The sequence below is a fragment of the Sinocyclocheilus rhinocerous genome, unplaced genomic scaffold, assembly GCF_001515625.1.
Source record: "Sinocyclocheilus rhinocerous isolate Xijiao unplaced genomic scaffold, SAMN03320098_v1.1 scaffold72, whole genome shotgun sequence".
NCBI classification, from domain to species: Eukaryota; Metazoa; Chordata; class Actinopteri; order Cypriniformes; family Cyprinidae; genus Sinocyclocheilus; species Sinocyclocheilus rhinocerous.
In genome coordinates this window covers 1,553,360-1,568,831 of record NW_015628351.1, presented here as the reverse complement: position 1 = coordinate 1,568,831, position 15,472 = coordinate 1,553,360, and the positions used below count along the sequence as shown (strand labels likewise).

General features: G+C 41.0%; 1 protein-coding gene across 1 annotated transcript in view; it reads left to right on the top strand.

The window, feature by feature from the left end:
• The window catches only part of LOC107737670 (agrin-like), a 283,048-nt gene that overhangs the window by 175,288 nt on the left and 92,288 nt on the right, over positions 1-15,472 (top strand). The window contains exons 5-6 of the mRNA XM_016549260.1: positions 1,269-1,493; positions 12,673-12,897. Coding sequence (XP_016404746.1) covers positions 1,269-1,493; positions 12,673-12,897 — 450 coding nt within the window. The remainder of the gene's footprint in view (positions 1-1,268; positions 1,494-12,672; positions 12,898-15,472) is intronic.

Sequence of the window (15,472 nt, the reverse complement as noted above, 5' to 3'; positions counted from 1 at the left end):
AGCCCTCTCTGAAGTGACACGGTCCGTTCACTCGTCAGCATCTCTGTGTTTGTCAATGCCTCATGAATATGTATCATCTAAATAATAATGATAATAATCAGATGGTTCCTGTGAGTATCAGAAACAGATATGTATTAATTCCAGTTAAATCGCCCTGGTGTATTGCAAATTAAAACTTCCACCTTTCTCATTTATGTAGAATTAAGGGATTAGTTCATCATTTACTCACCTTTATGTCGTTCCATAATACTGATTCACTGGCAAAATCTGATTCAAATGTGTGATTACAGAATTTTTGGGGTGAACTAACCCTTTAATTTCAGTCTATTCATCACACAAACTTATCATATGGCTTCAATAGACTTGCACTTAAAATATAATGCATGAGTCAAATGGACCACTTATGATACTTTTAAGACACTTTTTTTGTCATTTTGAAACTTGATAGCCCCAATTCACTTTCACTATATGAAAGGGAGCAGCCAGGATTTAAGATCTGTTTGCGTCAGGATTGGAATGGCATAAATGATGACCGAAATGTCATTTTTGTGTAAATAATTTCTTCACCTTCAGTCCTGAGTGGTGGAATGTTTAATAAGAAATAGACAAAGTCTTTTTCAGAAAAAATGTGGCTTTCTTATTTTCAGAGTGAAAAAAGCTGATTAGGTCCCTCCAGCATAAGGACGGGTACGCTGAAGCATAGCAATTGAGAATGTTTTGTGAATGCAAAGCTTGCTTGAAATGGTCTGTGGTGAATTAGAGTGACTTGTTTGTACGCCCACCCAGCTGTGACCAAATATTCAAGTCTGGGGCACTGAGCTGTTCTTCAGCCCGGGTTAAGCCACTTCACTCTGCCATCTGTATCGACACGGGGCACGTCTGAGCCGTGTGGAGGTGCTGGGAGATCGTGCCTCATTTGAACCCAATCTTATCTCAGTAATAGGGTTCATGTTTGGAGCTCACCCATGAACAGACTTAAAACCTTAAACAGACTTTGTAGTGTGAACATGACAAGCAGCCAACCAATTATGCAAACACGACCGACGGTACCTCATGTAATTTGTGCTAACGTTAATATTAAACTTTGGCACGTAACTCCTCCTGTACCATGTGTGCTAGATGCATGAATAGGTACGAGCATACTTTATAAAACTTAAAAAACAAGCAACCACATAGCAACACACTAAGAGCCACTTCATCTCAGATTATGTTGTCAAATGTTATTCAGGCATTTTCTACACTCACTTTCTCTTTTCCTTGTTTTTCAGACCTGAAGGACCCATGCAGTGAGGTGACCTGTAGCTTTGGCAGCACCTGCATCCAGTCATCCGATGGTCTGTCCGCCAAGTGCATGTGTCCTCTGAGTTGTGAGAACGTCCCCAAGCACGTGGTGTGTGGCAGCGACGGCCTGGACTACCAAAGTGAATGTGAGCTCCACATGAAAGCCTGCGCCACTCAGAAGAACATCCGCGTGCATCACCAAGGCCGCTGCGGTGAGTCTGTGGAGCCTTTAAATAGTCATAAGCATTCCATTTATGTGATTATCACGTGTAGTTCTGTTACCATCTTGCCATTCCTGCATTGCAACTTCTTTCAAAGTGATCACAGGTCGTTTTGGCTGCGTTTAGAATGCAATTGAGGTCAGTGTTGGGCAATGTTACTTGTAAAATACAAGTGATCCCCTTTTTAAACAAAACATATAGGCAGCTCTCTCTCTCTCTCTCTCTCTCTATATATATATATATATATATACTTGCCTATTTTATAAATAATATTATTAAAAATAATATAAAATAATAAAATAATATAATAAATTACTGTATATTTATATGTCTGTGTATGAATATATATATATATATATATATATATATACAGTATATGTGTGTGTGTGTGTGTATATATATATATATACAGTAAAACATTATTTTATATTATTATCAAGGAGTATTATATATTAAGTATTACTTCTTATTTACATATTGCTAATGCCTTATTATTATTATTATTATTATTATTAATAATAATACATAATGTAAAATATACAGTTATTTATCATATTATTTTATATTATTATTATGGAATATTATTTATTAATTATTATTATTTAATTACATAATAATGATAATAAAATTAACAAAATAATTTATTTATTTTACACTGTTTTTATTTTTTTATTTTCCATGATTTGAAATAGATTGAAAGCAGAAAAATTACTTTGACATAATGTATTTGTAAAAAGTAATGCATTTAATTTAATTTAATTCTTATATTACTTGAAAGAATTCAGAATCAGAAAGCACTTTACTGCCAGGGAAGGGATTTTTCTTGATAATGAAGCTTCCAGTGTACACATATAAATACAACAACATGAACATAATATGAAATTAAAGGAAACTAATAATTAAATAAGTATCTGATTATGCAGCACATCACTTGTATTGCATTATTCCTAATGTGATTTTGGATTTTGAATGCTTGTTAAAGAGTATTATGCATGAATTTTGAGTAAAAAAATTAAACAGATCAATTATTCTGCTGAAAGCTCCCGTCACGTCACACTTCGCCATGCTAACTGTCGGGATTTTTGAGCTCTTCTTCTTTGATTAAATCCTGGCTATTTCATGTTAGTGGGGAGTTTGAGTCATGAGGACAGAGTGTCGTTCATGAAAAGCCCCTTCCCACCCTGGACTGCCTAATGACATTTCCCTTCCATGCAGCCTGATGAGCTGTCGAATTCTTTTTTCAGCTTATTCCGCCCCTCTCTGACATTTCAGAGTTTTATTTTGATCTCTTTTATTCGTCTGTACTCCATGATGAAGTCTGGACACATTCACATTTTTAAGAGAAGTCAATAAAGAGCCCCACAGACTGGCATGTTTGGAAAGTTTCAGCAGGTTAAGACCTATTTTCTGTCTCCAAATATTTGCTCTAGCATACCCTGAACTCTCAGAGGCTGATCAGTAGATCATTTTCAGTTGTTTCCTAAGTGCCTAACGAAGATCAAACACTCCTCTTTATTCCTCGCCATTTTTTACCGATTACTGGACTCTTGTTAAAAATATAGGATGGTTAGATGATCCACAGCCTCTATTCTCCGAGTCTGCCGTGCAAAAGAATCATTTTCTTAATCTGTATTTTTGTCTTGTTTTTAAGTTAAAAAGATCAAATTACTTGGAGCAAAAATGCATAAAATAGTGAGACTTGTTTTCAGAGAGTTTGTCTTAATATTAAGTATATTTTTCTTACTTCATTGGCTTTGGAATTGCTCCAGTGCACAAATCTAACAAAAGTTGGAGAGGTTTTTGCCCATGGGGCTAGAAACATAAATGTAATTGAAAATATTTTCTCTGAAAACAAGTTTCATTATCCTGCTTCTCAAGTGTTTTATGAATGTTGAGATATTTTTTTTACTAAGACACAAGACAAAAATATCAGTTCAGAAGATGATTTTGGCTGTATTTTTATCAACTTTCTGAAAGCAAGTCTTGTGTCTTGTCTGGGGTGTGTGACATTGTGGTGTTTCCTGCAGCAGAGCGAGGCAGACAGACTCAGAGGGAAGTCACCTCTTGTAAATGATGGCTCTCTGGGCGGCAGGGCTGGATGAATGCCTCGGGTCCCAGAGGACGTGTAGAGTATGCTTCTCCGCAGCTCTTGGGAGAGTGTCTTTCATTTTAACCCCCTCGAGAGTGCAAAGCACCAAGGAGGACAGACAGCAACTCTAAATCTAACTTAGAGACACCATCCTTGCGGTTACTGACTCTGATTCAGTCAGCACATACAAATGGTATTTTTATCACTGAGGGACACTCCATTGAAAATAAGAAAAATTTAATTAAATAAGACAGAATAAGAAATCTGACCTCTAAACTGTCTATATACAACAAAAGTTAAGTCATGTTTCACTGCATAATCAGCTTCTTAATCTGTATTTTTGCCTTGTTTTCCAGGAAAAATATTTAAAAATCTTAAAACAAGAACATTTTAACATTTATTTGAGAAACAGAATCACTATTTTTGTTTTGTCTTGTTTTGCAAGAAAACATCTTAAAAGAGGATCAATTTACTTGAAGCAAAATAAACATTATTTTATGTCTGTTTTCCTTGAAAACATTTATAAAGATGCTTTTAAAATGATAAAAGGATGGTGTCTCTCCTTGGTGTTTTTTTTTCCAGCAAAACATTTAAACATCCTAAAAACAAAAACAAAAAAATAATACCTGAGAAGCAATAATTAAAATGATTTAAATAATTATTATATGTCTTGTTTTCAGGAAAACATATTTAAATATCCTTAAAATAAGACCAGTTTACTCAAGTAACAAACATAGTCTTGTTTGTTTTTCAAAGAAAATGTCAAAACATGCATAAAAGAAGATACATTTACTTGTGAACCAAAAATTATCTTTGTTTATTTTTTTATTTTTTATTTATGAATAATAATAAAAAATTGTAAACATAGGAAAAAAATTACTTTAGAAACAAAAATCATTATTTTTATTTTGTCTTGTTTTCCAAGAAAACATCTAAACAACCTTAGTGTTACGGTAGGGTGCTATTAAAAGCGCACGACATGGGAGAAATCCAAATAAAGTCTTTAATGAGAAATCCACAGAAATAATCCAAGAGTAAAGGGTAGCACACATCGACATAACAACAACAAATAGCAGACAAAGAACCAGGGGAGAACACAGGACTTAAGTACTAACAGACAAATTAGATAATTAATAAACACAGGTGGAACCAAATCAACTAATCAGGGCAATTCAGGAATACTAGGTCAAAAGGAAGACTTAAGGCAGGAGAACAGGAACACAAACAAAAGTCCATAACTGTGACAGTTCGGCCCCTCCCAGAACGGCGTGTCCTCGCGTCGACAAAAGCAGTCCAACAGAGGAGGGATGGTAGGGGTTCAGGAGGCGGGCGTGGGGCAGGTGAGGGGCAGGCAATGGGAAAGGCGCATAGTTCATAAGGCCAGGGCGGAGTAGATGGAGGGAGGAGCCAGGGAGGAGCCCGGAGCAGGAGGAGCCAGGTGGGGAACCAGCCGGTTTTAGAAGAGGAAGCGGGAGAGGGAGGCTGGGAGGGAACACAGGAGAACAGGAGCTGGACGGAACCAGTGGAGATGCAGGAGATTCAGGGCTGGGCAGAACCAGCGGAGACACTGGAGAACTGGGTATTACCTCCCCAAACCAGTCTATTAAGTCCATTTGGAAAATGTCCATTAGTTCCTCTAAATATTTTCCAGAAACCAGATGCAGCTCACCCTCAGTCGGGGAGTGTGGGCGGGGCTTCCCTCCAAGCCCTCGATCTCCACCAAAACTCCCTCGGAAACGGACGATGTTGCCGGCACACGCACTTGGTCAGACGATGCTTGAGGCTCATGCTCCGGGGCGATGATCAGCTCAGTTGCAGCTTTGCACACTGGCTCTCGTGTCGCGGCGGGCTCAGGCAATAGCTCCGTGCAGCGGGATCCGTTGACGTTGTATCAATCATGTTGTATAATCATGTCACCGGAGTAATCACTGTCCCAATGTGCAGTGAGCTTACCAGTGACCGAATTAGTGTACGCGATCAGTGTTGCCAAGGGAGGGTGGGGGTTCAGGACGCGGGCGTGGGGCAGGCAAGGGACAGGCAATAGAAAAGGAGAATAGTTCATAGGGCCAGGGTGGAGTGGATGGAGGGAGGAGCCCGGAGCAGGAGGAGCCAGATGGAGCTCCAGAGGCCAGCCAGGATAGCAGCCCACGGTGGAGTCGACGGCGGGAGGAGCCATAGTGGAGATAGGGCCGACAACACCAGGGGGCCGACTGACAGAGACTGAGCTGGTAGAAGAGGAGGCCAGGATGGAGCCAAGCAGACGGAGAGCCAGGGCGATACAGAGGATCCGGAGGGCCAAGGCGGAGCTGAAGGCTCAGGCGACTGAGGCGGAGGCGGGGCTCCGGAAGACCGTGGCGGAGCTGGAGGGAAGGAGGAGCCTGACAGAGCCAAAGGGACGGAGTGACGAGGCGAAGCCAGAGGAGTGGAGTCCCGATGCGGCAGATGGTCGACAACTGACCAAGGCAGAGCCGGAGGGACGAGGGAGTCCGCCAGGGCGACACCATGGATCCGGATGGTTCAGGCGACCAAGGTGACGAGATCCGGATGACCGCGGCAGAGCCAGAGCGACTGAGTACAAAGGTGGAGCCGGAGGGAAGGAGGAGCCAGACAGAGCCAGAGGGACGGAGTGACGGAGTGACGCGGCGAAGCCGGAGGAGTGGAGTCCCGAGGCGGCGGATGGTCGACGACAGACCAAAGCGGAGCCGGAGGGACGAGGGGGCCCGTAGGAGCCAGTGGGATGACGGGCCACAGTGGAGACGAGGGAGCTAGGAGCCAAGGCGGAGCCGATGGGTTCAAGGACCGAGGTGGAGTCCAGTACTCGGAGGCTAGAGGCGGAGACAGGGGATCCTCACGCCAAGGCGGAGCTGGAGACTGGAAGTCCTGAGGCGGATCAGAGCCCAGATGGCGCTGCCTGAGGGTGAGCTGAGGGACTGACAGGCACCAGCGGAGATGAGGCTGAGGATCTGACTGGTTTTTGAAGAGGAGGCGGGAGAGGGAGGCTGGGAGGGAACACCAGAGAACAGGAGCTGGGCGGAACCAGTGGAGACGCAGGAGATTCAGGGCTGGGCGGAACCAGCGGAGACACTGGAGAACTGGGTATTACCTCCCCAAACCAGTCTATTAAGTCCATTTGGAAAATGTCCATTAGTTCCTCTAAATATTTTCCAGAAACCAGATGCAGCTCACCCTCAGTCGGGGAGTGTGGGCGGGGCTTCCCTCCAAGCCCTCGATCTCCACCAGTACTCCCTCAGGGACGGGCGATGTTGCCGGCTTACGCACCTGGTCAGACCAGTCTTGAGGCCCTGGCTCCGGGGCGACGATAGGCTCAGTAGCGGATATGCTCGCTGGCTTATGTGTCGCGGCAGTCTCAGGCTCTCCTTCTGCGGTGGGCTCAGGCATTTGCTCCGTGCAGCGGGATGATGGCTGGCTGGTCTCTGGTTCGGGAGTGGGGCTGGAGATATCCTCCTCAGCGGGGCAGACGGTGAATGGAGATCCGTTGTTCTTCAGCACCCACTCCACGAAAGCGGCGAAATCCTCCTTGGGACCGTTCGCTGGCAGGCGTGCCTTACATAGATTACGTGTGATAGAATACGCTGAGCGAGCGGTCAGGGAAGTGTGTAAGGCACGCCAGATCTACAAAGTCCCTGGTATGGTCCTCCAACGAACGGTCCTGTTGCTCCAGGCACAGGAGTTGGATGGCTGGGATATCCATTCCGGGAGAGGGGAGAAACAAAAAAAAGAAAGAAAAACTATGCTAGAATTACTCACTTTGAGGGTCTGCTATTCTGTTACGGTAGGGTGCTATTAAAAGCGCACGACGTGGGAGAAATCCAAATAAAGTCTTTAATGAGAAATCCACAGAAATAATCCAAGAGTAAAGGGTCTTCCTGTTTCAGTTAAAATGACGTCAACACATAGAGTAACGCTGAGTGTTTCTAAGCATTTCAGGGGACCTTTAAGTATTAACAGACAAATAAAGATCTCATCAAACTTTCTGTCCAATCAAATGCTCTCTAGAATCCGAAGCGCCCGCCCCCTAGAATCCAAAGCGCCCGCCCCCTACAAGCATTTCAGGGGACCTTTAAGTATTAACAGACAAATAAAGATAATTAATAAACACAGGTGGAACCAAATTAACTAATCAGGGCAACTCAGGAAAACTAGGTCAAAGGAAGACTAAGGCAGGAGAACAGGAACACAAACAAAAGTCCATAACTGTGACACTTAGAAGACATTTGCTAGAAAAGCAAAATATTTCAAAGCAAAAAATATAAAAGCATAATCATTTTATGTCATTTTTTTCTTGTGAAAACACATCTAAACATCCTAAAAAACATCATTTTGGTATCTCAAGTAAATTTATTGTGCATATTTTTTTTTTTTTTTTTTTTTAATCCTGCAGTTGCAACACAATTTGTTTTACACAGAGAACTGAGGAACAAAACAAACAAACCCACAATCAATCGTACAGCAGGACATGGGCCACTGTTATTTCAAAGCACACTTAGAAAGACACATTTTTGGCCGGCCCTGTATACACATTCATTCCCGTAAACCGGGGCTACAGCTACTGTTCCTCCAACACATGCATTAAGGTCTTGGCCAGCAACTGTCAAGCACACAGATACAGGGTCTGGACTAATGGAGCGGCCTCATACACACTCCCTGCTGGAGCGGGGCTCAGTGTGCCTGGCTAATTACAGCCACCCCTGCATGGCACTGTTAGGCAGCAATACACTGAATGCTGGCTCCAGCCGGCCTCTCTTAATGGGAGCTAATGGTTTCTCCAGTGGTAATGGCTGGCTTGCTTGGCGAGATGTTGTTGGAGGCGCTGCCCGCATTGTGCTGGACCCTTTTGGTCGAGCTCCATACTCCCCTCCTTTGAGAGCCGTCCTATTATTGTGTTAGTATACACCAGTCCCTGACCTGGCAGCAACACTTTCTGTCGGCCCGCCACTCTCCCTGGGCTTTTATGCTTAATGCTTGTATAATTGATTTTAATTCAGAGCCTTAGAACTATTGAGTTTGATTTGTGTGCATTTAAGATGCATTGACTTAACTTTGGCATATTTACATTTGAAACAAGACAATAAGAAATATGACCTCCAAAATCTCTATAAATGTTCTAAATGCCATGTTGTACAATCTGTCTTTTGTCCCTAGAACCAATTATGATTAATTCAACACCTATGTGGACCTTCAAAAAATTTTTAGAACTTTACGTGTTAGAGAATTCTTTGGTAATAGATCTATTGTGGAACCCTTGAATACCCTCTCTAGTGTTGAAGATACTCCTCCTTCTGGTCACTCTCCCCCTTCTGAAACAACGAAAATTTCTACAAATTTTCGAGGTAAATCATCATTTGTTCCTTTTAAGAACAGAAATGCCGCATTAGAAACGTTCTGTCGTCTTGTAGAGGGGGATGTACGGGAGGTATTTTCTAACAAGCGTGAGTACAAAGTTTTTAATAACTTAACTAAGGATGAACTAAGTGCTCTGTTGGATTTAAGAAAAGATAAGACTATTATAGTCAAACCAGCAGATAAGGGTGGTTCCATTGTAGTAATGAGTTTTGCTAACTATGACCTAGAAGTGGAAAGACAATTAAAGTGATGATGTCTTTTATAAGAAATTGAGTACTGACCCCACCAATGTTTTTAAGAACGAAATTCAGGAATACCTTCAACAGTTTGTGGATGTTGGTGAGATTACAAAACAGGAGTTTGATTTTATGAAGGTTGATTATCCAGTTACACCAGTCATTTATATACTTCCCAAAATACATAAAGACCTTACTAATCCTCCAGGAAGACCGATTATATCTGGAATCAGGTCTCTTACTGAGAAAATTTCAACATTTGTGGATTTTTTCTTAAAGCCAGTTGTATTTACATTGCCCTCCTTTGTAAAAGACTCTATCGATATGATAAAAATGTTAAAATCCATTGTTTTACCTGATGAAATATTTATTGTCAACATTCGATGTTGAGTCTCTATACAACAACATTCCACATGAAGGAGGGATTGAGGCAATAGAAGTCTTTCTTAGAGACCCACATCAAAACAAAAACCCTAGTGTTGATTGCATTAAAACATTAGCTAAAATGGTGTTGACAAAAAAAAATTTCAGATACAAAGATGATTTCTTTCTTCAGATTAAGGGTACCGACATGGGCAGTACCATGGCCCCAAATTATGCAAACATGTATGTGGGCCTCAAAATCCCTTTCTCTCAAATATTGTAATTTGGCGAAGGTATATTGATGATATTTTTATGTTATGGTCAGGTACTGAAAATCAACTGTTACAATTTCACAGTTTTCTTAACACTAGGAATGTCTTCTCTCATCCTCATTCAGGAAGGGAGTTTAAAATTAAGGGTGTCATCACTTGTTCTACTAAAAATGTTATTTATATGATAAAATGTCCATGCGGGTTGGCGTATATAGGAAAGACACAACGTGCTTTAAAAACTAGGATTGCAGAACATCGAAGCAGTATACGCACAAATGATTAAAAAAAACCCGGTAGCAGTACATTTTAATTAAAAAAGGCGTAACCTTTCCACACTTAGGTATATTGGAATTGAACATGTTAAAGTACCTAGGAGAGGTGGTGATGTCAACAATATCTTATTAAAAAGAGAAACTAATTATATTGACTTTAACTCATGTTTCTAATTGATATATTTTTTGTATTTAAAGGTGAATGTTGTTGATACAGTCTCGTTTGTACCTAAATATGTGTTGTATAGTTATGCATTGATTAGTTCTAGGACAAGTAATTAAGAATTATAAAAAAATGCGGGAGTGTTTTGATATTGTGGCTGTATTTACATTTTTGCCTCAGTGTGGTTGTCTTGTTTTAAATGTGATATACTATAGCTGTTCACATGATTGACTTTGATTACTAACAGGTGTCATCAATTGGAACTCTGTTTGAATCTGAGTACTTATTGAGCTTTTGCCTTTGCTTGTATGCGTGTTTGCCTGACGAAGGTCTTTGACCGAAACGTTGCTATTTTTAACTTTTTTGAATAAAGGGAGAATAACAGTGTGCAGATAATTTTTCTATTATTTGATGTACCTTTTGATCTTGCACCTGGCTAAGACTTTTTTGGATGTGCGTACTTTGACCCCTTTCTTTATGTGGTACGATCTGTCACTGCAAATAATAATTTTCTTAATCTGATAATTTTGGCTTCTCAAGTAAATTTATTTTGTTGTAAGGATGCTTAGATATTTTTTTCTTGTAAAACAAGACAAAAATACTAAGAATCTATTTATTTATTTATTGCTGGAAGTATTGAACTTGATTTGTGTGCATGTAGGGTGGGTTGGTAGCTGACTAGTTCATTTCTAGCCTAATTAGTTGACTAGTCATTCAGGAAAAAGCCACTGGCTAGTTGATTCTGAAAATATGTCGTTTTATACATCCCTAGTGTGCATGTGTCCATCTGTGTGTTATTTGCTTTCATGATGTCTCTCTATCTCTGTGACTTTGTCTTCATTTCCCGCTTATTTTGTTCCTATTTTCTTGTTTTCTTTATTTGCCTGTGTTCTTCCTCTCCTCTCGTTCTTTGTTTTGTTTACGTGTTTTGTCTTTCTTGTCTAATTTCCTCTGTCCTTTCTGTCTCTGTCTCTCTTGTCTTTTTTCCTCACTGTCTCCGTGCTTCTTTCTCTCCCGCGATTGTGCAACTCGCTCGCGGCTCGGCATTGTCTTAGCACGACAACGGCTGATAAGTCCTTTGTGCCGTCTTGTTTCTGAAAAGTGTGGAGGCTGGCGAAACTGTCACACTTATTTCAATAACCATCATGGCATTTCTATTACAATTATGATCTTGCCATACAGGGCCAGGGCCTGGAGCCCCCTGCAGCCACAAAGACCCATCAGCTCCCACATACTCATCACTCCTGTCCCGTCAGCTGTCACCCTTATCTTTTCACTTTTCAGTATTTCTTCTCAATAAATGACACGCCACTGACAACAGCTCCATCAATAGTGCCTAGAAGATGCTTTGAAAAAGAAGAAAATTCTAGTAAAAAAATGGCATTGTTGCTGTAGAGTAGTGGATAGTGCATGTGCTTAGATACCAGAAACTGGTCCTGGAGGTGCGCTGTCCTTAAGAGTTTAAATCCAACTTTTATCAAAAAAGTTAATCAAGATCTTCAGAAAAAATGTACATGTGCTGCAGTTCAAATGTTTGGGGATGGTAAGATTTATGTATTTAATGTTTTTGAAAGAAGGTTGCATTTATTTGATTAAAGGGGTAGTTCACCCAAAAATGAAAATTCTGTCATTAATTACTCACCCTCATGTCGTTCCAAACCCGTAAGACCTTCATTCATCTTCAGAACACAAATTAAGATATTTTTGATCAAATCTGAGAGCTTTCTGACCCTGCATAGACAGCAATGCAACTAAAGACATAGTAAGGACATAGTTAAAATAGTCCATGTGACATCAGTGGTTCAACCGTAATGTTATGAAGCTACAAGAATACTTTATGTGCACAAAGAAAGCAAAAATATCAACTTTATTCAACAGTTCTTCTCTTCCATGTCAGTCTAGCTTTATAACATTACGGTTTTACCTTTTCTGTTAAAAATAATAGTGAGTCTGCACAGATTGCCTTGCTACGAGCATCCCGAGTTCGAATACCGGCTCGAGGATCTTTCCCGATCCCTCCCCCCCCCTTTCCCAATTTGCCTCCTGTCTCATCTACACTGTCCTATAACAATAAAGGCAAAAACACCAAAAAAAAAGTCTTTACTAAAAATAGTGACAAAAAGGCCCAATAAATGTAACCGTGAGGCAACAGAATGGATGCTGGTATTGTGCAAGATATAATGGTATTGTGTCCCCATTCCATAGTATGGCATAGCTAATCAAAAGAACAATGCTACGCTAATAAGCTAAGCTGTTAGTATTGTAACTGATGCCTAAATGAAAACACAAAGAAAGCTTTGGTAGTATTTGGTAACATTTTGGCAATATTTAAATTCAGATTATCAACATTAGATCAACAAAATACAATGAAAGTCATGAATTACCATCATTTTTTCCACTCTTGTCCACAGATCCTTGCAGTGACACTCTGAACAGCTTGAGTGTGGCCTGTCGGGTGAACCCAAAGACCTACAAGCAGTTTACCTTCGCCCCAGCCGATTCCTGCCCGCCCGACAGTACACCCATCTGCGCCAGCGACGGCCACACTTACTATAGCGAGTGTCAGATGGAGCGGACGGCCCTGCAGAACAACCTGGAGCTCAAGAAGGTCTCTTCAGGCAGCTGCAAGGAGAACGGTGAGTTCCTCCTAAAGCAGAGATGTCACAGACTCCCAGAAGCTCATGCTCGTGTCTGATAAAGGAGCCCTACGGCCGCATTTGATTTATTTTGTCATGGCTGCGGTGAGGAGGTTCTGGACAAATTAAGTCAGGTTAGCAGTACTGTCATGCCTACACGATACCAATCTCCACAAATCCAATTGGCCTGTCGGGCTCTGGCAGGTGTATTGTGGCAAGACTGTATCTTCACAGGTGATGAAAAGATCGTCCCTGCTTCGTTCTGAAGCCCTGTGGCAAAGTGCAGAGAGAGTGTGTGTTCAGCTGTGATAGTGTGCGAACAGTGGCTTGGTGTGTATGTGTGTGTGCCTGTGTCTGAACTGTTTGTGCCGTGAGCGATAGCAGTGTTATTTGTGGGCCACTGTTGTCCCAGTAGAGAGCAACTGTTTCTGTGCCGGTGTAACTCGAGAAACAATAGTATTTGTCTCCGATGAATGTCTTACTTTGTTAGATACATGTCTAGCATGTTAACATGTGTTTGGGATCTGCTCAGTCAATATGTGAATCAAAATGTATCACTCACATCATTAGTGTTAATGTAATACATGTTATTTGCTATTATTACCATAATTTTCTATTTCCATATCTCAAAACCTCCTCAAAGTAGATGCCAGAGTTGTTCAAGATACCTCAGATCCTGATCAAACATGTATCATGTTATTGATAATCAAAAGAGTCTTTCTTAAACAGTTAGTAATATAATGTGCTAGTAGGCTTAGCTGCTAACTGAAGGTTAAATGAAAACAAAGAAAGGGATACTGTATGTTTAGTCACCATTTTTAACTTTGCTAATATTTTCTTTAGCATAGCCTGCTATCTTAGCACAGAGCTAACTGGCTAAACAAAGGCTATATTTTCATTAGTTAGAACAAGATATTGTGATAATATGCTACATTTTTGACCAGACATTACAAAGACTTCCAGAGGGGATATGATTATGTGGGTTGGATTGATATTTACACCAGCAGCTTTTCAAGAGAGAGTGCTCTATAATAAACTGAAAACTCTCTTTTAGGTCTGTTCTTGTTTGAAGCACCCAGTTTTCCAAAGAGAAAGGAAAAATTGAAATCGCATCATATGATCCCTTTAATCAAAAGAGCCTTTTAGTGCAGGTTAGCACTATGCTACGCTAGAACACTAAGCTGTTAGTTTCCCAGATAGCAAAATGACTCCGGAGCGGATCCGCCCCGGAGTCACAATGAACAAAGATGGTGTGATTATGATTTCAGGCTGCATCACTAGTGAGATTGTGGACTGATGTCATTCAGAATACTTCATCCAGCTCCTACTGCTTGAAGATCAGGACACGTCACACTGTCATTTGATCAGAGGAGAAATTGTAGTCTGCCGTTTAGCCAGTAGTGGACGACTGGATTAACAGTGACTATAAGCAGGATAAAACTGCATTGTGGTCCTAGCAGCTCCTGGCCTGACACGTTCATTGCTGGCCATAGGGATCTGTGCAGAGGACTTGTGTGTTTCTCGTGGTCTTTGCTGAGGATCTGTGCTGATGTCAGTTTAGTCGTGATGTTCAATTGTCGTGGTCTTCACTGACATTCTGCAGGGCTGCGTTGTGGTCGTCTCAGGGTGCAGGTCCATCATCTGGTCTGGATACGGACCGGATCCGGCTGACTATGATAACCTTAGGACAAGAGTGTGACAAAAACATTGAAATAAGTAACAAGTATCGGTGTTGACTTTTTCTCACAGCACCTGTAATCACATGAAAAATATAGCATAATATCCCCTGCAGTTATTCCTGAAGAGGGGTGAAAAATTACCTAACGTTACATATACGCTCAGGACTACCGCGTCTCACAAAAAGAAGGAGATCCCGTCTAAATAGGCCTGATATTACTCAAATCTACCATAATGCTAATGTGCATATAAAGCATATTTAAACCGTATTCTTGCCGTGTTCAGCCGGCCGCAGCTTCACCACTCTGAGGAGGATTTGATTTGAGTTCAGAGACGCGACTGTTAGAAAAAAGCGCGTTCTGATTGCGAATCCGCCCAGCCTCCGTAACGAGTCCGCTAGTTTATTTATATGTACTAAAACAACATTACGAGGAGAGGTGGGGAATATATTTGTCGAAATATAAATGAAAATAGACTTGAACTAATATTCTAGAACCAAATTTAAATGAAAAAAAAAAAGTTTATTCTCGCCTGCAGTTATTCCTGAAGAGGGGTGGACAATTACCTAATGTTACATATACGATTAAAAGCCGGATAGTCAACTAAACTAACGTTACCCGTCTCACAGAAAGGAGGGAGATCCCATCCAAATAGGCCTATTATTAACATACTCAAATCTATGATAATGCTAATAATGCTAAAGAGCTAACCTTAACTGAACATTCCACAACGCAATTTCAAAAATTAAAAACTACAACAAAGCAATTAACAACTTTATTAATGTTAATGTTACTGGCAACTGTACAAATAAAGCATATTTTAAAAGTATTCTTACCGAGTTCAGTCTTCTTCAACCTGGCCGGCCGCAGCTTCTCCACTCTGAGGAGGATTTCTGAGA